The 23,987-nt window shown below is 38.5% G+C and overlaps 1 protein-coding gene across 5 annotated transcripts in view; it reads left to right on the top strand.

Moving 5' to 3' along the window:
- The window catches only part of LOC142109180 (threonine--tRNA ligase 1, cytoplasmic-like), a 111,020-nt gene that overhangs the window by 60,041 nt on the left and 26,992 nt on the right, over nucleotides 1-23,987 (top strand). For 3 of the 5 annotated variants that reach the window (XM_075193269.1, XM_075193270.1, XM_075193268.1), the window contains exons 1-2: nucleotides 21,503-21,661; nucleotides 22,511-22,594. In XM_075193269.1, coding sequence (XP_075049370.1) covers nucleotides 21,590-21,661; nucleotides 22,511-22,594 — 156 coding nt within the window. In that variant the 5' untranslated portion in view covers nucleotides 21,503-21,589. Of the gene's footprint in view, nucleotides 1-1,353; nucleotides 4,188-4,317; nucleotides 7,033-21,502; nucleotides 21,662-22,510; nucleotides 22,595-23,987 lie in introns of those variants that run through there. The other 2 variants (XR_012680302.1, XR_012680303.1) reach the window with 2 other exon arrangements.

Here is a 23,987-nt window from a genome sequence, read left to right as displayed (position 1 = left end):
TTTCATCTCAATCAGGAGACTGTGGTCTTGGTCTTCCAGGAGGCGGCTGCATCTTCGGGTCAGGGCCCCTTGGCACTGTTCGATGATGGTGCATTCTATGGATTTATGTGAATAGAATGTCCGCTGTTTGGCAGACAGATCCTCTTTTTGTTTTGTACAAGGCTCACGAGGTGCTGGCCTGCTACAAAACAATCAACAGGTGGATTACATCCACCTTCAGGCAGGTTTTAGTTGGTTCCAAACAGCCTGTGCATGGGCGTATCACTGCATTTCACTCTCTCTGGGGGCCTCTTGGGCTGAGCTGAACACGGCTTTGTCGAATCTACTGGTTATGTGCTGGGTTGACAGCGTTCCCTCCCTGTTTTTGAGTGTCCCCATGGTAGCAGTGTCTCCCAGCTTGGATGAAATAGAAGAGGATTTTTATACTTACAATATCAGGTTTCTCTGGTTCCATCTGGGAGACGCTGCTTTCCCTACCTTTCCGCTCTTCTGCTGTTCACTTGTTGCATGTTTCTGATTCCTTTCCTTGGGGTATTTAATTACACTGAGTAGCTACAGGAGTTGCAGAGGAGAGTTGTTAGATTAAACCATTAAGTAGCAACTGCAGTATGTCCTCATACAACCCCATGGTAAGTGTCCCCCACATGAAATCCGAGTAACTGATTTACTGCAAGTATAAAAATCCCCCCCCCTCATAACTATATGTACTTCTTTATTAATGGGTAAATGAGATTAAATATAGTACAAATATATAGTTAAAGCATAGCCTAATATTTTTACTCTTGCATCTCTAGTCGTGGCCAAGTGCATGCTACAATCTGTTTATATACAAGTAAGCAACTAACATTGCTGTTTGCACTTCAAATCTCGCAGAGTGAAGACCGTTGTGGGGGTTACAACTGAACGGCAGGGGTGGGAAACTGTCCTGTGAATTCAACGTTGTTTGATATATATTTTTTTTTAATAACACATAATGGGTTCTAAGGTCAAGGGTACCCACTCAAAGGGACGTTTCACTTTTAGTTTTACACTTGCACTGCATCCAGGGGCTTGAAACATAAGCAAGTCCATTTCATGCCTGTACTAGGTGTGTTCTGGTTTCTCTTTCTCTTCTACAGAATTTCCTTTTTGGTTAATGCCGGAGGGTTGGTAGGAGTGTTTATGAAGCATCTAAGTACTTCATATACTCCATAAAAATCAGTATATTTTATTTTAAGATTAATATAATGTGCTTGTATGGTTGACTGCTGTCTAGGTGTAAACATGTCTTTTCAAGGATTCCTAAGTTTTGCATTTTTCAGTATTCTTTAATTTCATGTATTTAAAATGATGCCGCCTTATTTTTTTTTTCAGGTCTATCATCTTTGATTCAAAGTGTTGCTGCCAGCGGTGCCCTGCAGAGTGGATCAGCAACGATCAGTACATCAACAGCTCCAGTGAATACTACTGTGCACACTGTAAAAGACAGAAATACCCCAACTGTAACTCCCCCTTTCATGCCTAAAAGCTATGGTTACTCCCCCACAAACTCAAATCGTAATATTTCTTCCACACCTGTCTGCAAGCCAAGTATTCCACCTAGTTCAAGTGTAAAACAGACAGTTGGATTTTCATCTCAACCTAAAATGTCTACAGAGAAACTCAATGACCAACCCACAGAGATTCCTAAACCCGCTGAAGAGTCTGAACCTTCCAGTCTAGAAATGAAGATTCATAATTTTTTAAAGGGAAATCCAGGCTTTAGTGGTCTAGATTTGAACATTCCCATTCTTAGTGGTATGGGTTCCACTGGTGTGCCAGAAACATCGTCAGAGTTTAACAGTGGACCCACTAGCACCTCTCTGGATAATGTAGATGGGACTCCGGTCCGTGACGAAAGAAGTGGTACGCCTACCCAGGATGAAATTATGGACAAACAGACTCCAAGCAATGTTGATAGTGTGTCCTTGTTATCAAAAATAATAAGTCCTGGCTCCTCTACACCCAGCAATTCAAGATCTCCCCCCTCAAACAAAGACAATGAATTTCAGATGCATCTGTCCTTACCATCATATAGGTCCTTTGGCCTTGATGGAAATTCACCCAATGCATACAGGCAGTCATCTGATACTATGGAAAAACCTTCATTAGTTGATTCTACTTTGGAGAAGTTTTTTCCGGACACATCATTTCATGAAGATGAAGACTATCGTGACTTTGAGTATTCTGGGCCTCCATCCTCTGCCATTGGTAATCTTGAAAAAAGGACTTCGAGTTTCAGTCAACCCCAAGATTTTAGTAGACAGCCCTTTCCTCATTCTGTGAAACCTCCTTTTATACCTGGTGAGAACAGCAGTCAATTGCCCCCCACCTCTGATATTTATGGCTATAATTTAAGAGGCAATAATCTTGAGGGTAGCCGCTCCTCTTCCCCTCCTAAAAGTGAACCATTTTACCCATCTGACACTAACCTCAATATAGCATTGTTGCAGTCGGTTATACCACAAACACAGTATTCGGATCCTTCACATGTTTCTCAAAGCAGACATCCAAACTTTCTCCCCAAGAATAATCAACCTACACGAACTAGTGCTGAACAATCAGGCTCAACTATTTCAGCATCTACAGCAATGGAGTTTAAAAATATGCTTAAAAATGCTTCTCACAGACCCTCTGAGAACCAGTTTGGCCAAGCAAGCGTAAATGAAGATATCTCTGGTCTTGGTCATACTGGGATAACGTCCGAAGACCGCTCTGAAGAGCAATATCGCATAGAAACTAGAGTTTCTTCCTCTTGTGTTGACTTGCCAAATAGTTCTGAGGAAAAAGGAGCTCCAATTGAAACATTGGGGTATCACAATGTGGGTAATATGAGAATATCAGGGGAGCCTATTAAAACTGTAGAGTCAATGAGGGTTGGCATGAAGGGGGGCAGAGGACATGGGATGGACGGGGGTAGAAGTGGTTGGTTTGGCAACACAGGGAGTTCTTTTGAAGATGGTCCTCCAAATGCTGATGAACAGCCTTCAGTCAGTGGCAGCAGTGGTGGTGCTGGGTTTAAAACAAAGTATGAGGAGCACTTACCACGATTTCAGAACTCTGTCAGTGACTTCAGAGCAAAAAATATCCAATCATTTGACCATCACTTACCACCGCCACCCATAGTTTCTCCAATGGATCGTGGTGTGCCATTTCAAATGGAACAGACTGTGCCACCTCCTTGCCCCCCTCCTGGTTTACCACCTGACCATGGAAATCTCTTTCCTAATGATATACCGATCTCGTCACGTATACCCTCTGTGGAACCACCTAAAACTTTGCCTCATGTTGGTCTTCCTCCACCTTCAGAACACGGAGGAAACCCCTTTACTGTTCATCATGCAACAGGACATGGTGGCATTCCATTTTCACCTCCTCCACGTTTAGATATGCACAACCCATTCTCACAAGACCATGGTGCTGTCCATCAAGGTGTGATGAAGGAACCTTTCACCATGCATCCAGGTTCAACTAGAGATCATGAACCTTTATCCCGTGACCATAATAGCCAGCACAACCAAACTCTTGGTAGGGTAAATGACCCAGTGGGCCATATTCCTAGAGACCACCATGGAGGTTTTAGTGGTCCTCCCCATCATATTGGCCCACATCATAGAGACTTTATGAACAGTGGTGGCTTAAGGCCACAGCGACCTCAGTTCAGGCCTAGAGAACCATACCACAATTTAAAACGACCACGGCCACCTTTTGGGAGGGGCCCACAATTTTTTGCCCCAAAGCGCCCTTATTACCAACCGAGGTACTAACACAGTTATAGTAATGATTTTAAGTTGTGGCCCTGGCTTATGTACTTATCCAGTAAAGCCTACATTTGGTTTGAAAGTTCTGCGATCTTAACTAAGCTGATATCCAAGATAAATCAGAAAAGTGTGTTCTTTGTTCACCAAGTTTATTGATAATTGTCAAAAGAAACCACAGAAAATGATTTTTTTTCTCTCACGTAAATCACTTGATGCCGAAATCATAAAGGTGTTATTTGGAACCTTCCAGTAAGGTGGTGATGCTGTTGTCTTTAAGAAATGCCCAACTTCAAACTCTAATAAAACCATACCTGAACCAATCTGTGGAGTTAACAAACTGTCCATCTGCTCTTTTCTCTCAAGTGAAGCCTATCCAGATCAGCTCATTGCTTTCTATTTACCAGATAGGTGAGTCACAAGGGGAAGTAATAAGGAGATCAGTGGTTTTTGAGGCTAAATAATGGAATCTGTCTCTTTTTTTAAAATGTTAACATTTCTTCCTCTGCCTACTCCCTCTAATTCTCTTCACACCCTCCAGTCGAAAGAAATGCGACTCCAAACGCAGTTAAGCTACATTCCAGCATGACGCGTTTCGGGACTTAATCCGGCTATGGTGATTTGCAGCCTGAGGTCCTTGGAGTATGAGGAGGAGAGTATGAACACTTGGTGGCGTTAACGATACTCCCAAGTTGTGCTTGTTTTTTAGTATATGTTTTACACGTTTAAGAGTAGTCATAAGTTCTTCATAACGTGTTAGTTTATACTAATTGCAAATTTATATGCCTAGTGTTTGTTTTTGACACACAGCAATGTTTTTTACATTCAGTTTTAACTTGTATAATGCAAACCAATCTAATCATTAGTTTTGTGTGTAACATAAGCCCACAAATACGGAAGTGCATAATATGATGGGTAAAATTAAGGCCTCCATTACCACTACTATAGTAGTTCGTCGTCTAACTCCATTAGCCTGCAAACATGCTTTCCACAGTGTGAAAGTGACAAAAATACATATACACAATGTTTTGACTGTGTTAATTTAGCCTGTACGTACACAAAAGTGCATTTATTAAATGTCTGCATAATACAGTATGACTTCCACCAAGAACAAGGATTTTTGTTTTATTTTTCTGTGTCTTCGGCACTTGTTTAATGACAAACCGCACTTGTACAAACAGGCTGTGTAACACTTAAACTGATCACTTTAATATTTGGCGTAGCACAGCCGCTTATTTTAGCCTGAGCTCTGGCCGTTATGCTTTTGTTAGTATCCTGCTTAGCAGAGCAAACATTGGCATAGTTGATATACAGCTTGATCTCCAAATGTTATTGAATGTAAAAATTGCTAAAATTAAATCCCTTTTCTCCCTGAAGTTGACCACTGCTTGATGGTGTAAAGGCAGCGTGTTGCTTCACTTATCAGAACACTAAGGCAGACTGCAAAGTACTTTGATAATCAAAAACTGCACTTGTAATGTAATGTGTTTTTGTCTGTGGGTGCAAAGTGAAACATGGGACCCTTATAAGTGAATAGAACAGTATCCGATGATTCCTACTGGATCTACATAGAACATTCTGATGAAGTATTGTAAGGCCATTGTTTGCTTGTAGCTTGCTGGTAGGCCATAAGATGTTACATACTTTGTACGCTTAGTTCACTGCATCAATAAAGGCACACTTGAATATATGCTACACAGGTGCTTCTACAAACTGTGGTGGATTTGTAACAATGCATATGACACACAATAAAAGGGATGTCTATAGTTAAATATAGAATTTAGCGCAAACTCCAGAAAGGGACTTAACAAAGTCTGTAGTTGCTCCAAGGAATTGATCGTTGGACAATGATTCCTGCATACTTCTATTTGAAACATTATGTCCACTCAAGATTTCTATTTTAAATGCGTTCTCCGCCATTGTTAGTCACTGTCCTGCTGCTGCCCTGTGCTTTGGAAAGGGAACACACTTTGGGAGAGTACTTAAACATGGTTGCAACAAAATGCAAAGAAAACCTACTTTTTCACCATTTATCAGCAAAAAGGATAATCATGCAAATTGTCTTAATATATTTTTTTGAACAAATATTCCCCAATTTATAAGTTACCTTTAAATAGAAGAAAATGCTTTAATGATACATGCAAGTTTTGGGTTTTTTTCCCAGCCAAAACAATTTTTTATTTTTTTGTTCAAGTAGATCTAAAAACATATCCCTCTGCATCATCCAGAACTGTCTGTCTCATAGCCATCGCGTTATTCTCTATCTTCCAATGCCACACTCGCAGGCACTGATCTCCGCAGTACAGTTATTGGGCCTACTTTACGGTCTTCAATGATTGCAGGACAGTAATGTAGAATGTGCGCTAACTGATGGTTGTCAGGGAAGACAGAGCTGGTGGAATACTTTGGAATATTAAATTCCTAGTTACAACTTGAAGGTTAACCTCTACTTTAAAAATATACAAGCGAGTCAAGTCACACTACACTCAACTAACTGAACAATTTGATATTTGCAAATTTCACCTTGACAAATATTTGTTTATATGAAGTCTCAAATCTGGTTCACATCTCCTTTTTGGGATGGCCTTCTAGTGTGCCTGATGCAGAGTAATGTGTACTGGTTTGCTTTGAACTGGAGAGGTCTATGGTGTTAGCAACGTGTCTCCTCCCTGTATCTGCAAAATGGCAATATAGCATGACTCTAGAGTAGCAAGGGACATTCCTAAATTTAAACCATCTCCTATTGTCCTTCCTACCTTCACAATGTACCCATTAGAAAAGGACATTGCTATCATTTTACCCTGTATATGTTAGATTAGGGTTACTCAACTCTAGACCCGGAAGGACAAATAAGACAGATTGTATGGCTTACCCAAAAATCTGTTAATAAATCGGTTAATTTACTTTTTTTTTTTAATATACATGTGTTTGGTTTAGAGTAAATATTTGGCCTTCACCTCCTGGAGTTGTGCAGTCCTGAATTAGAAGATCACAAACAATGTAAATGTTTGAATTTCAAAGGTATATGAAGACCGGTCTCAGAATGTCTAAATATGCAGCTTTGTTAAAAGAAAATGCTGTAAATATTGATCGCTTTTTATTTTTCTCCCCCCCTTTTGTGCCTGTTCTATAAATGCTTAATATTCTCATGTGCTCTGTGTGAAAAAAAAACCATTTGCATTACAGCCAGTAACAATAAACTGAAGGTTGTCTGTGTGTTAATATAATAAAAACTAGATTGTATGTTTGCACCACACTTTTTTAATTATTTGTTACATAAATATTTTTAAGTTCCTAAGTTCCTGAAAATGTAATCACTGCAGTACTTGTGCTGCCTCGGTGCTTTTGACCAATATCATTGAAATTGGCATTGGTTCAGACTAGACTAGGCAGGGTGTTTATGTTTTTATATATTAATTCAGCTGTCTGTGATTAGGGTTATCTATGCAAAGTGCAATTGAAAAGAAATATAACACTGCACTGCTGCAGGTTTTTAGTTAGAAGCCAAGGAAGGAGGTTTGAATGTTGGTGTTCAGCCTAAATGGAGAATTTCTGTACCTGTTGCCCTGCAGCCTTTCACCCCTGTGGTCACATGACAAAGGAATGGAATTGTAATTCAAAATGAGCAATGTATATGTACTCTTTAAGATAGTATTATGAAAGGCATGCTGATCTGAACAATACTGGCCAGAGGAGAGTTTAATTTTCAGTGAATTGTAAACTATAAATTGAAACAAAATATATATTCTTTTTTGGGGGGTGGTATTTTCAGCAAACTATCCAATGAAACATTTTGAGTGGCATAGATAAGTGGTTTACTAAATCAATCGATGTTACAATATACCCATCTCTTGCGCAGGAGGTAGACACTGAACTGGTATTAGACTGCAACTTACTAACGCGGTAGGACAAAGTGGTACAGCTGAGGCACATGGTCTAGACAGGCATTTGGTATCGCTGAGGTATTAGGGGCACTCTGTGTAGACAATGTTCAATTTCAATTCCCAGCCTCTCCCAAATGGTAATATCCTGCATTTTAGCATACAGATCGCATGTATAGCAAGTTTCCATATGTGTTATGAGTGGATTGTTCAACGAGGCTGCAACAAAATACATTTATTAGATAAGAAGTTCAATATTTTTTTTTCTAATTTTTTTTTTAAAACCTGTATTACAGGTGACTAGAAAATGTGATATTGTCCAGAGAAAGGGGGTGGTGGCTATTATACTGCGGCTACCTGCAGGACAGTCTTCATAAATGTACACCAGTTCTCATCTAACCCAAATACTTTTCCCAACAATTTGACTTCCCTTAGGCATTCGTAAGCTATTAACGCCTCTCCCACTTACCACAATATTGTGGTTCTGGGGCTATATTCCTCAGTTCAGTCAAATGGTCATGTAGCGTCGTGCTTTGGCTTCCTGTTCTGGGGTTGGACGTTACCAGTTTACCCTCTGCTGTCAATGTTCTGCTATTACATTTAATACCCAGCTCTTGCCTTTGAATGCCAACACTGTAGAATTTTTGCCAATGGCTATCTATATCCTTAAATACTAAAGTTGCAGGCACTCTTTTTTTTGGGGGGGGGGGGGGGAAGGTGTTGCTAGCCCAACTAAAGAACTTTAGTGAGATGGGAGAACCCAGGCTCACATTGTCATTCTGGGCACCAGATTTGCTTCCTGACCACATGGTCAGTAATTTCATAGTGATGTTTAATGTCTAAGGGGGTTTTCTATTTTAAAACACTTGAATGTTGACAATGCGAATATATACTCAGTGACTGCTTGATTAGGTACACCAGAATACCTGCTCATTAATGTAGATATCTAATCGGCCAGGAATGTATAAAAGCCACGCAGACATGGTCAAGAGGTTGAGTTGTTAAGATGAAATCCCAGACTGGGGGACGAAATTCGGTTGAAGTGACTTTGACTGTGGAATTATATTTTGTGCCAGATGGGGTAATTTGAGCAGTTTCTGCTGATCTCCTGGGATTTTCACGCACAACATTCAACATTCTATATAGTTTACAGAGAATGATGAACAAAACAAAAAAAGCCTTCAGTAAGAGGCAATTTTGCGGACAGTACGCCTTGTTGAGGAAAAGAGAATGGCCAGACTTGTTCAAGCTGCTTGGAAGACAACCGTAATGCAAATAATCATGTTTTATGACAGCGGTGTAAGCAGAAGAGCATCTATGAGTGCACAGCAGTTCGAACCTTGAAATGGATGGGTTACAGCAGAAGAAGACAACACGCGGTTCCACTCATGTCAGTCTGCAATGGGCACAGGCTCGCCACAAAATAGACGGTTGAATATTTGTATCAATGGTGTGGGGAATATTTTGTTTGTTATGGCACACAGGCCCCTTGATACCACCAATTGAGCATTGTTGCTAAACAAGTGTGCATCCCTTTGTGGTCACAGTCTAACTGTCTTCTACCGGCTATTTCCAGCAGGGTAATGTTCTATGTCACAAAGCGCCCTTCATCTGAAGTTGGTTCCACAAAAGTGACAATGAGTTGAGTGTTCTTCCATGGCCTCCACAATCATCGGCTCTCAATCCAATAGAACACCTTTGCAATGTTGAAGACGGGGAGATTTGCCATTTGAATGCTCAGCAATTGCATGTTGCAATCTTGTTAACGTGCAAGAATCTCTAAGGAAATTTTCCTTGTTGCATCCATACCGCAAAGAATCCAGGCTGCTCTGAGGGCACATGGGTACTTCAGTACTAGAGTATGTACCTAATAAAGTGGTCACTGAGTGTATATTCCAAATAGGGCTGGACAATTTCCAGGGGTTGGCCAGCCGCCAATGCCCATAAGAAAAATATATAGCTAACTGGAGTCATTTCTATTAATAAAGATATGCACATCTTCCATGGCTACTTGAAAGATACAACTGGCTTCTAGATCTGACTGCAGTGTACAATACAGAGTGTTTACTATTCAGGCTCCATCATAACTAAAACAAAATGTTCCCAGCTTGATTAACTTGCTTTTTGTTTTGAAAAATAGCGCTATATATACTGAGAAAATATTTAAAAAGCATATATATAATTTTATTTTAATATTTTTTTTTTTATTTTTTTTTTTGCTTTTCATAAAAGTTGGTTGGGGTAGGATAATTCATTAATGGTAATGTGATGTGTTCTGACACCCAAAATGCACAGACTTCTTACAGTGAAAGGATTTATCATACTGGGGAAGTGCAGGTAAAATCAATCTTCACCCCCAGAAATAAGCCCTCAGCAACTGCAGTGTGCAACAGTCATTACTCCTAATATCTTACTTGGATCCATGTAACAGGTGACCCTAATAGCTTAAAAGGAAAAATCTTCCCGTAGTGTAGACATCCAACCTGGCAACAACTTTAAAAATGGGGTTAATTGTTGATTGCGACTACAACGTTCGTTTGATAGGCGATTCTGATCATCTTAAAATTTATCAACACCTTGTTTGAAAACAGATATAATGCAACAGCGCTTAAATCGATTTTGTATCTAGTTTTTCAATCTTACAAATAATGCTTGTTTTCTGGATCACTACACAGGAGCACAGCTGAATGTGAAAGTAATTGTCTCTCTGACAGTCTCTTCAAGTGCTGCCCCCATGTCTTCATCTGTCATGTATTTTCTGTAGTGACAGGGTGACCATAAAGGCAACCTTTATTACACTTCAGAACAAATTAGTTACTTGAATAGACTATTTGAATTATCACATTTCATACATTGTAACAATGCTAGACTTTTATCCCCTTGCTTTACTAGACACTAAAAAGGAATTCTTCAATTTGGCCAATTGTGTTTATATCTTTCCATCATTCCCAATCAGGGGCCTGATTCATTAAGGATCTTAACTTGAGAAACTTCTTATTTCAGTCTCCTGGACAAAACCATGTTACAATGCAAGGGGGGGTGCAAATTAGTGTTCTGTTTTGCACATAAGTTAAATACTGACTGTTTTTTTATGTAGCACACAAATACTTGATAGCTTATTTGTACACTGACATTTAAAGTTGATATTTGTGTGCTACATGAAAAAACAGTCATTATTTACCTTATGTGCAAAACGGAATACTAATTTGTACCCCCCCCCCCCCCCTCCTTGCATTGTAACATGGTTTTGTCCAGGAGACTGAAATAAGAAGTTTCTCAAGTTAAGATCCTTAATGAATCAGGCCCCAGATTCTCAGATCTATACATCTGATCATATTTAATCTGTTGTCATTTATTCATGGTGCAGTTCTTCCCTAGGCTCTTGTGGGAGATGTGTGTATACACTGCAAACACTGGTTCCTCCGAGTATACCTAGAAATAAAGTTTACACTTATTTGTCCGTAGCCACGGAGTGCTAGTTGGCGTGGTAGTATTGGTGGACGAGGGTAGCCTGGTTGAGTACGTTTTAGTTTTGATGCGCTAGGAGGTGCAATAAGTAAGATGAGTAGATTTTTAGTGACTGGGAATTATGCTGCAGATAAGGGAGAAATGGTATCAGTTGGTAAAGGATGGTGGAATTAGATATAGTGGAAGTACAACAGACTATATTGGAGGCAGTGTAGAGATGATAGCATTATGGTTACTAAGTGGGCAGGAGATCGCAGTATGAGGGCCATCCGTAATAGCCGTGGGGAAAAACTGGTAAGCAAAAATAGGATGAAAATATAATTAGAACAATGTGTTCAATATAAATAGTCAATTTAATGAAGTTAAAGTCAATGAGTGAAATATGGTAGTAATGACTAATCAATAATGTTCAACTACACAGTTAGAGATATATCAAAGTATACGGTATAAATGTGGTAACTAAGAATTAAGATTGGCAGAGCATAAAAAGATCCCAATTGAAAGCGCTACAGAATTTGCTGGCGCTATATAAATAAATGTTGATGTCTGAGTACATTGAAAAATAACAGAAGTGAAAGAGTAATGCCATTGAACAGGATGGAGACTATACAACAGAATAAGCATAGGTTTAAGTCAGTGCAGGAGTACTTCCAAACACGTTTCACTACCCGTTACCTGTCAAGAATGACCGTTTGGTTTGATTTTCTTACAAATCAATTAAAAACAGATGGGATTTTAACGCATATGACCAGTTTTAGGAGTAGGAAAGTACTGCTATTGACTTTTAATTAAAAGTAAACTTTCCATTTTCCGATCCAACATAGATTTTAGGGCCAGCAGTGGTTCAGAAATGAACAGGAAATGTTTCAACCTAAATATTCTCATTATATCACACTTTAACATCCATTTGGATTTCCTAGTAAAACCTATTATGTATATTGCTCACAACTGTCAGTTGGAGCATAGCCGAGTATAATTAAAATAAAGAACGACTCGGCCTAAAGTAAGTTGCTTGTTATATACATTTAATAGAAAACAGTTTCCACTCCCACCCACACACACACACTTTTTTTTTGCAAAAAGGTTGGTAAAACGAGCAGGGTTATACTAGTAATGTGATATTCTAGTCCTTCAAGACATTTTCTAGGTGCTGAATCAAATAATAGAAATTGCATTTCTTGCTATCAGCAAAACTGTACTCTGTCAGTTATACATAATCAAATTGATGATCCCAGTAACAAAGTTCCACATTACTTTTATAATTTCTATTTTATTTTTTTATTTGAATCATGCACACTACACTGGAAGTGCATCCGTTACGTAACGGCCTCCTTTTTAGTCCGCATATTTAATTGAAAAGATCAACTTTAAAAATCAGCTTTTCTTTCCCTTCAATATTTAAGGCTAAGACACGAGCGTTGATTTATATTGAAGAGTGGCAGCACATCCCTTTGTTTTGTTGTCATAATTCGATGCACAACTCCGAACAATTAAACAGCGGGATTGTAAAGAATGATTTCAAGTAAAGCCAGCGTAAATTAATTACCCTCACTTTATCATCAAATTTGCATTTCATGTCTTTTCCTTTTTTTTTTTTTTTTTTTTAGCAGTGTAAGTTATCATTCTCAAAAAGAAGGCTCCATGCAGCTACTATTGTCTGTATTTTTTTTATTTATTTTTTTAACTAGTTCCCGGCTGATTGCTAAGTTCACACGGCAGGTCACACTTTAATAAGGCCTGAGCTACCATTTGTAGACTGTAGCTAAAACTGGTGATGGTTTGTTTGACCTCCTTTTGCTAGCTCTGGAACCAGCTCTGTGCCCGGTACCTTTTTCATTTTGGTCCAGCCAGCAAAAAAAAAATGTTGCCTCATTATTTTTACTTAAAAGTTGTACACTTAATAGGAATGTAAGGCATACAACATGTGCTCCAAAAACCTATATTAAAAGTCATCACTCCCAATATATGTTCCCATGTCCAGCCCCTTTGCCCACTGTCACCCTAAGAATTTGGGCTCATGGGTGCTTTCAAGTGAACAAAGCAGACCTCCAAAATAGCGCCACCTACTGCAGTATTTATATTTAATTGAGTGAATATGACTATAGAATACAACATATCTGTGCTATGTCATTGTTCGTTCCCTATGCTCATTTACACCATAAGAATTTGTGCTTATGGGTGCAGTTGCCATATACAGGGTGGTCCACAATTGTGGAAACGCCCTTTTTTAAAAAAATTCAAAATTAGAGCTACGTCTAAGATGGCCAACCACAAGATGGCTGCCATATACCTTAAAAAGTGCACACATTGGATTCAAATTTCCTTACTCATTTCCATTTTAAGGACACACTTATGGACTATCCTGTACTTTCAAATATATATTTTTGTTTGTGAACATTAATTACACCAGGCCTTCTACAAATGACCATGTTTAGTATACGTTTATTTGGGAGAAGCAGTCTTACATTATCAGGATTTTTTTTGGGGGGGGCGTGGGTGGAGATTAGTGGTTTTAATTCCCTGAAAGTAGCTTTGAAAAGAATCGTGTAAAATTGTACTCTTATTCTTTTCCCATCAGTTTTGCCCTATAAAAGACCCATAAAAGAATATTCTAATATACTACCACAAATCAATCCCGTTTGTTCTGGAAGATGTAAAAGCAATATAAAATTTGTTTGGATAGATAAAAAGTTGAATAGTTATTCCCGGTATACTTGTTGCCGCCAAAACGAATGAAAAGGCTGAGAACCCGGTCAACGTTTGGTGATTGAATGTTTGGTTGCATCTATCAAATCCATGGGCCATTTTTTTTTCTACCTACATTACTAATTTGTATCTTTTTAAGTTTCTGGAATACAAAGTAAACTATTTCAATGACTCAACAAAAGATCCATTGGTTTATAGAAATGTAAGTTGTTTTTTTTTTAACTATATTACAGAGACAAATATTTAGAATTAAAAGATAAATTGTTTCAAATTGTAGTTGCCTGAAATTGAAGATACACTTCCATAATAAGAACTTAAAAAGCAAAACAAATTTAAGTGTAACGTTTTTAAAGCTGTTGAGTTTGGAAGGAAACTCCTTGGTATCTGCAGACCATATTTTTAAACACGAGTGTGAGGGCTAATGCACACGTATGGTTTTTATTTGCAGGCCACTTCCTGTTTTATTTCGACTAGAGAAATCCTTGAAATCTTCATTTAATACGCTTGTATTCCCATCATCCCTTTAAAATTATCTTTTGCATTTGCCACTTGCTAGCAAATGCAATAAAGAACTTTCACACAATAAAGTGAAAAGCTTAAACACTGCAAAAACTACATCAACTTTAAAAACTTTGACTTGGACAATCAAAATGGCTAAAAGTAGCTGCAATAGCTACAAAAATTTAAAACAAATTGCCAGACTCAAAATATTATTTTTCAGTTTAGCGTTCTGATCACACAACCAAACAAATGCAACAAAATTGCAATTGATGACGATGTATTCACAGCTTTGGATAACATTGTTAAATATGTGAATAAATACAACAGCCAAGAATTTTTATTACATTCCGCCCTATAATGTTTCTTAATGGGGAAGCCTTAAAATTGTTAAACTTCTCTAATGATGGTTGCTTTAGTTGACTGTAAAACATTACTCCCCACAACGCCGTAATTTATAGTGAAGCCAAGATAAACATTTATTTTGTTAATTGTTTTCATTTTAAAGAAAAACCTTTTTAAGATCCTTCTGCGTGTTTACAAAATATTCAATTAAAATTATTTTAGAACAGTGATGGCCAAATTGACTTGGCTAGAGGGCCGCCTGTGGTACTACACTTCAAGACTATTCAACCTGCTTTTAAACTATTGCTTTTAAATGTACAGAAGTGGCCTTTGGCTTTTACTTTACTGATACTTTTAAAGGTAATGGCACGTGGTTTAACAAATCCGCAGTTTATATGCTCCTGCACAACCACTTGGTGATGATGTTTCAATGCTAGCGTCCATACACTACAGCGATTGTGGTGTGTAGTCTGGCATGATGTCACTACATTACATAGTATTTTTTTTGTCTTACATTTCTTAATGAAAACAATTCTTAATGAAAGTGCAAATTTAACCCAATACTAACTAGAAAAACCACACAAATTAGAAAAAGTACAATAGGTATGCTTATAAGAATGTAGGCTGCGATCTAACATCTCTTTATAGATAACAACATTGATATCTACAGATTATAATAAAGGTTATGAAAATGGTAAAAAGAGCATTACAACAGAAACATACCTAAAATAAAATAAAAAATTATAAAGTGCATTTAATAATCTGGATATAGTACCGATTTGAATATTGATGTTGATCACTCTTGTGTACATTAGACTAAACATGACAGATACTGATTATGGGTTAAAGCTAGCTAAGCCGCTGTATTTTCAGATTTAAATAAATTGAAAAAGTTCAATCACATAATGTTTGCCAGAAATGTATCCTGTATAGCCCCCAAGGAGTGTGTTTGTTTACTTCTTATAGTATGCGTTGCTGAAAACTGATACTGTATGCATTCTGCTGGAAGCAAAATTGTTTGGAAGTCAGTTGTGTTCAAATCTATTAATCTATATAAAGAATTGTCGTGTTTATCTTGGTGCATAGTTACCGGGCGGCTCGCAGGGTGTCTTCGCTGTCTATTGCACTTGAGCATGTGTTAGTGTACGGACAAGTGACTTAAGACTCACTGATCCCAAAGCATACACCTCTCTGGCGTGTTACGCATAGAGTAAGCGCTGTAAAGCCGCACAGCCTATACCGCGCCTCTTTAAGCGTGTGCCCTGTTTGTTTATAGGTGTTACACATTGTCTGGATAAAGTTATTTCATAACTTGTGGAGCCAACATCATATTTGTTACATTACATCTTTAGAGAGAATGTGCAGCACGGTGGCTAAGCGGTTAGCACTTCTGCCTCACAGCGCTGGGGTCATGAGATCAATTCCCGACCATGGCCTTATCTGTGTGGAGTTTGTATGTTCTCCCCGTACTCTTGATTATTATTTTTTTTTTTTATATAGGTGTGAACAACCAATTCATGGCATCGGTAATGTCAATGTTGGTTTTTTACTAAAGAGAGAAAGCTAAATACTACATATATAGCCTTGGAATGCAAATGTTCCAAATTAAAGCCTCTTGTTTTGCATAGTATCAGGCTGGCAGTTAGCCTGCTAATAGCCCAATAATTATCTTTTATTCAGCTAACGGAGAACGAAACGGATAACACGTTAGAAATGACCGTTCATACTTCTGATGCATGATAAAAAAAAGATGATTAGACAATACATACAGGAGAGTGCTTCAAATAAAAGATTATTAATTTGCCTCATACTAAACTACTCCTGCAAATGGGACATTGCTATTCAAACTAGGGATGTGCACCGGCCACTTTTGGTGTCTCGTGTTTTGGATTCGGATTTGCTTGAGGTTTTGGGTTCGGATTTGTTTCGCAAAATACCTGACGAAAGGTTTTGGTTCGGATTTAAGGTTTTAGATTTGGATTTATTTTGAAAAAAACATAAAAAGTGTTAAAATCAAGTTTTTTTTGTTTATTTTCACTCCTACGCTATTATTAACCTCAATAACATTCAATAACAATCATTTCCACTAATTCCCAGTCTATTCTGCAGAATCAGTGAACTTTGTAATTTTGCAGTACCAATGGACTTATACTGCAGGATTGTTTTTGGATATTTTTTTTTAATTTCTTTTTTTTATAATTATTTTTTTTATAACTTTTTTTAAAATTTTTCGTGCTGGGCTGGGTCCTTCTAAGGGCATTGTTATTTCCCTAGCACAGCACAGCACAGCACGAGATATAGCAGGACAGAGGACCACCTAACACATCCTCCCTCTACCCTGATCAATGCCCGAGTGAAGATGGCGGCGGCTAGCGGGGAATTTATAGGATCCGAGTATCGCGAGATCTGACAGCGGGATTATGACTCAGAGCCTCGGTTGCAGTTTTGCAATTGGCGGGAATACCCGGATCTGTCTCGGATCCGGCTCGGATCGGCAACGTTTGGGTGGGCTCGGATTTCAGATATCCGAGCTCGCTCATCTCTAATTCAAACCACTCCCTCACAGAGAAAACAATACAGGCCCCGCTAGCAGGATTTCAAAGTGGCTTGGCTGTAGCTGGATTCCCCAGCGTTGGACTTTAAACCGGATGCGTTCATAATTACGACACAGGAAATGTCGGCAGTTAACCTGTCGACATGAAAACGTTACAGGCTAAATGCAGACACTTCCATTGCGGGGGACAGCTTGAAAATGTCAACAATTCTAGCTGTGCCCACTGCATTTAGCCTGTCGATATTTTCCCGTCGCAATTTAGTGCCCAAACTAACTTAATGTCATCAAAATTGGAGATAGTATTTTAAATTTCAAGCAATATTGTAAACCAAAGCTCAATGAATCTATAGGGGCATATTCAATTGTTGGCGGTTTCCGCGGCGGAAAAAAAACGGTAATACTAAGCCGGAATTCAGCTCGCGGCTCCCTGAGCCACGAGCTGAAATCCAGCGTGAAAAGTACCGTAATAACGGTATTTACGCGCACTATTACCATAATGATGGTAATAGTGCGCTGGGCATGTTACTTTAGGCTGTAACGCCAACAATTAATATAAGAACACTATTGGAACTTGGTAGACTATGGGGCATATTCAAACGTAACATGCACCATGGTGCTTATACAGAATCATCCTCTCCTGACAGAACGGTAGTGGTCCCCTGGAATAATAATGTAGCAACTTCCAGCGTACTGTCTGTTCTATTCACCAGGCTGTCCTCAATACTTTATTCTTAAGGTATATTGGCCTGGAAAACAAAGTTGTAGATTTATGTAAGGGGTAAAAAAAAAAAAACCAAAAACTATTTTTGCCAGCGAAAGGGGCGTTTTGTGACATATATATGAAAGGGTTATTGCTGGCAATAAGATTTTCCAGCAAAGGCATCCACTTGCCTTTGCACAATGAGGCCTAATTTACAAGTATCGTGGTGGGACTTGTACCACTGTATGACCTGTTCTGTTACAGCCAACTCAAGATGACAATGACAGATTAAAATAATTGAAAATATAGTTTGATTGCACTGAATAAAGCGATTTTTAATAAACAAAGGATTTTTTTTCGTTTTTTAAATGTTATCTATTTTTAAAAGGATTTTATCTTTATTATCGACATAAGTAGAACTGACCCCCCATGTCAGGCTTTAACAAATATAGGGTCTCAATTGATAAATATTCCCCACGGTTTATAATGGCAGTAGTGGACATCTCCATATTTATTTAATTTTTAACTGTGCAACTTGTAACGCATTTCTTTTGTTTTCTACTTACAGATTGAGTGTGCTGAAATCCAACCTTCTTTGGCTGATTTTTATGTTTTTCCTCCTGCTAGTTTAAAATGGTATCTTATCCATATCGTGACCCAAAATCCACTTTTAAATGAATCTTTAATTCCTTTAAACTGCTTTTGTCTACAAACCATAAAACGGAGCCATATTATTTGTATAGAATGATAAGATATTAGTTGGACACAGCAACAGTTAAACTAAATAGCCTATTTTAGCACAAAATCGAATAGAAGAATGACATTTAAACGTATTAACGAGGGTCATTGTGAACCAACTAAAGCGACTTGGGTTGGAACACAGATATTGACGACCTGGATTAAAGCTTATCTATGTGGCTTTCCCATAATTCAATTATATTGAAGGATGTTTGTGCCGAAAGTTGTACTAAAAGGTTCCTACTTAAATTGGATACTTGTGTGAAATCTTTCTTATAACATTGAATAAAACAACCTAAAACGTAGCATTAGTAATATAACAGGATCAGCTCCTATAGTAAAGATAACTTCATAACATTCCTACATGAAAAAAAGTTGACAGTTTATTATATATGATTGGCATAATTTTACTTGGCACCTTTTCACTGGTTCAGCTTGGTGATGTTCACACAGATGATGTTCTTTCATACGTTCATTTTACAATGGGGAGTTTTTGTAATTGATGTTATCAACGTTATTTGGATGAAAATTGACAATTAAGAATGTTTTTTAATTTGTACCTTAATATTTGAGCGTTCTGGTAAACACACCTTGGACATTTGGTTACAAGCCCAATCCATGATGGACATGACTTGTGAACTTGAGGTCTACGTCTCATAGATAGATGGTGGCTCAGTGGTTAACACTTCTGCCTCACAGCACTGGGGTCATGAGTTCAATTCCCGACCATGGCCTTATCTGTGTGGAGGGTGTATGTTCTCCCTGTGTTTACGTGGGTTTCCTCCGGGTGCTCCGGATTCCTCCCACACTCCAAAAACATACTAATAGGTTAATTGGCTGCTATCAAATTGACCCTAGTGCAGTGGATTCCAAACTTTCTCAGTTCAAGGCACCCTTAAGGTCTCCGAAAAATTTTCAAGGCACCCCTAAGCCAAAATAATTACCAAGTAGTCCCCCACCTTGCTTACCACTGGCCCTGGCCGAGGCACCCCGGTGAAATCTCCAAGGCACCCAGTTTGGGAACCACTGCCCTAGTGTGTGTGTATGTTGGGGAATATAGACTGTAACTCCAATGGGGCAGGGACTGATGTGAGCGAGTTCTCTGTACAGCGCTGCGGAATCAGTGGCGCTATATAAATAAATGGTGATGATGATGATGCTGTCTGGTCAAGCCAAATGACCAATCAGCTGATGACACTATACACATGCCTAGGGGGATCAATGTTTAATCAGATTTGGTTTCCCAATATGACTCAATCAATTCAGCTTTTGTTCATGTCAATACAAGTGGCTTGTAAATGACCATATTAGCTGATCCATATCAACTTTGTGGATATGCTTGGACCTAGGGCAGGATGGAGGCTTGGCCTAATTTTATACTAGCTTTCTGTGAAGCCATTGAACACTGGGACATTTTGCAAAATTAATTTCAGTTCTCCCTGTTTGGAAATTACCTCTAAGGGGTATTTGGGGATTAGCTTGACCCAAAATATGTGAATAATTTGGTATCTTGTGTTGTCAAAATTATCCAGGCATTTAATTCATATGTCTTGGAAAAGGGGTGATTTAATATGGTGCGAAAGTGCAGAAAGCCATAGAAACCAATCTGCTAAAGTAGTAAAAACACTTATTTTTTTTTTCTTGCTAGATGTCCTGATTTACTGCATATTTACACTATATTAACCACCTATCAGTGTCTTCTGCTTGTACACATGTGCTTTAAAATCAAGTGCGTTTTAATGCTCATCAGCAAGCCTAGTAAATACTCTGATGCCGGGGTCCAAAAAACAAATGTAAGCAAATGGACCTGTACACCGGCTTTCCGAAAAGCATTTTGTGTTGCATCAACTTCAAGGTTGCCTGCAGCATTCAAAATTATTAAGGCTCTGTAAAATATTCTTTATCCATATTAATTTATATTATATAGAGTCTGCAGAGCTTTACAATTAGGAACTAACACCATAGCAATACAAGACAGAGATAAGATGGGCCAAATTGCAATATATAATGGAGGCGCTACACTATATGGGGTGGATTTCAGTTGTGGGTGATTGTTACAGATAGAGATCCCAGCAACAATCAGAGATGTTTTACTTCAACAGCACTTTGCATTGGATTGAAATCCCCTCTGTGTCCATTAAAGCTAGTGGGCCAATAAGGGCTTGTGAAGTATTTTATGTAAAGGTCTCTTATAATGCCACCCTTGTATAACCCTAATTTTATCTGTATGTGTGTGTGTATATATATATATGTGTGTGTGTATGTATGTGTGTGTATATATATATATATATATATATATATATATATATATATATATATAATGTGTGTGTGTGCAATGCAATTATATGATACTGATATTGCACAGAACAACCTGTGTATTACTAAGTATGTAGCACTTTGTGCACCAATCTCTAGTAACAGATTCTATGTTCTTCTCATGTTGTGTCCTACATATGTGTGACCACCGTTACTGTAGCGCTCCTTTGGCACTAAATCTACATAACGTAATTACAACTCATCTCATTGCAGCATGGAATCATTGCTAATGCGCAATACTTTGTAGAAAGGGATTCTCCTGATGTCTGCAGTGAGTCGTTGCTGCTCTAATGTCTGGCAGCCATCAGTTTAGTGCATTTCAGTCCTCTAGCTTGTGTAGATCTTATGCAGCTAATCAGCCACCATGTTTGCAGTATTGCACTTATTGCTGCATGCAGTCAGATTCATGATGCATTTATACAAAGCAGCCACGGGCATTGCAGCACCCTGCAGTATTTCCTCCTAGCTGCAGATCTGAGCTGTCAGTGGGGGAAGTCATGTGACGCAGCTCAGTCACATGACCTCTTCCTGGGGATGGGAGGGGGCGTGGCTGTGGCTTAATGGCTGCGCTGTGTGCATGTAGGGCACATGCTCTCTGCTGCAGAGTATGAAGTTATTAGAGCTGGTGAAGAGGAATTCTCTTATTAGATATAAGTCTCTCCGTGGTGGTGTTTGTAGGGTTAGTTTCCTTTTTATTATACTAACACTGATGTGTATTTATCCTTTATTGCAATAGGAAATGACCTTAACCAGTACTATGTTCTCTTATGTGTATTCAAATGACCTTTTTGCATCTGATGGTGCTCTGAGAGAGCACCACATTTATCTTAAGAAACCAAAATGATTCAATTGAAAGTAAAATGCATTGTTGCTCTTATCAACAGTGAATAGATTTTAATTTATAATTATAAACATACCTGTATGGTGTCAAATGCAGTATAGAACTATGCTCTCAGTATTAGTGAGAATACAATTGATCACCCACTGGGAACTAGTGACTTGATGGGCTGAATATTGGTTAAGCCTATAACGTGGCTGCCTCCTGTCCAGAGTAATCAACATGTGCGATTAAATAATAGGCATGTGATGTATAAGAGCGCGTTCCATGATTATGGTTTTAATTAAAGATACGGTAAAATTTCAGCAACAAACTGCATGGAATTTTATTATCCATAAGACGCCCCCACACCGCTTATTAAGTGGGTGCAAATGCCATCAATTTAGCTTATGCTTTGTGTGTCGCTGCCATGCCAGGTGTTTGTAATGACATTGTTTTCTGTGGCACAAAAAAATAAATGTGTTTTTCTCAGAAGTGCTTTATTATATTGTATCTCCCATGCACACTGTCCACCTAACTTGTTTCTTGGTGATTTATACACTTTGGTAAAAACTGAAGTAGCTTGAGACTAGATAATAAAATATGATCACCGGCTAAAGGAAGTACAGCAAATTATTCTTGCAATGTATATTTTGTTTTGTTATATGTATGTTTACAACAGGTTTTTTTGTATGTCCCCTCTGCTTTTAGTGCCCCAGTGAAGGCGTTCCTTTGGCAGGAAATAGAAAATGGAAGCACAGTTCCAGTAATGTGACACAGCATGCAGGTTTACAGGTACTTTGTGACACCATTATTCTGTAATCTGCTATGGTAAGGCCTATGTGTTCACAAATTGTTAATTTAGCCTGCATTCTCACGCTCATTGGTTTATCACGCAAAATAGCTGCCCCCACTTTGTGTGACAGAAACATTTGAATGTGGTTTATTAACCCTGTAATGTAAATGAGTTCCCCCCCCCCTGCTTAGTGGTCTCTGTTGGCAGATGCAAAAATTTAATTTCAGGTACAGATTGGACATCCCAAGTTGTCCACGATGGTGAATGACAGCTGTCATTTTATGATTTGTTGTCTCTGTGGCTTTCAGAGCTGTGCTGTATAAAACACTGGTAGTGGTTGCCATGATGCATGATATATTGTTGCAAGACATCTTAAACCTTCTGCATTCATTTTATTGATGTTTGGAGGGCAAAACTATCAGCAGAATAAGGGAAACATGGTCATACACCTGGGGGTAAATGTTTCGCGGGTTTGAAAAACCAATCAGATTCCAGCTATCATTTATTTAGTACATTCTACAAAATGACAGCTAGAATCTGATTGGTTGCTATAGGCAACATCTCCACTTTTCAAACCCGCCGGAAAACTCTCAGCTTGATACATTTATTCCCCTAGATGCAGTTTAAATTCTAAATACACATTACTCTTGCTGGGAAAAGTCAGATGGTTGCAAAACATTTATAAAAATATTTCAGCAAAATCAGACAGGAGATAACATCTTGTGAATAGGGTCATGTCCACGTGAGCATTTTCACAAATTGTGTTCTGCTGCAGCCGGGGAGAACTAGAGGAAAGACCGTGGTATAAAGAGTCACGAGCTTTGGACCATGCTCACCAGGGGGGAGAGTGTGAGAAAATGAAGTGGACAAAATTTTCTTGCAGTAGCTTCTCAGACAACACTTATTTGTTTTCCGGGTGGATGCGAGAAGTCATGGAAATGAATGGATTTCTATGCTGCGGTTTCCTCAAGTTGCGTTCCGTTTGCATCACATCCTCAGGACACTGTTGTGTGGATGGCATCTAAAATACCGTTATAAACCTGCGATATTGGAAGTTAAATGGCCATCTTTATTAAGGAGTAATATAAGCACGATGTTCCAGTTAATAAGGTAATCAGATGAGTTAGAAGGTCTTTGACCGATTTCATATGAAAACATTTCGGCCTTCATGAGTCAGTTCTTCACAGCACGTTTTTGAAACTGACTCATACGCGTAACCAAAGAGAATTCTGGGGACCAAAGAATATTGATGCCCCCGTTTAAATTTTTGCCAACTACTCTTTTGGAACACTGCAACATAGGCTTCTTTGTCAGCCCCCCCAGGACCTACTTGTGACCCATGTAAAAGAGATCATGTCACCTGGTTTTCTATAGAAGTGTTATTCCTTTATT

The sequence above is a fragment of the Mixophyes fleayi genome, chromosome 12, assembly GCF_038048845.1.
Source record: "Mixophyes fleayi isolate aMixFle1 chromosome 12, aMixFle1.hap1, whole genome shotgun sequence".
NCBI lineage: Eukaryota > Metazoa > Chordata > Amphibia > Anura > Limnodynastidae > Mixophyes > Mixophyes fleayi.
Note: the sequence above shows the minus strand (reverse complement) of the source record. Positions and strands in the feature narration are given on the sequence as shown.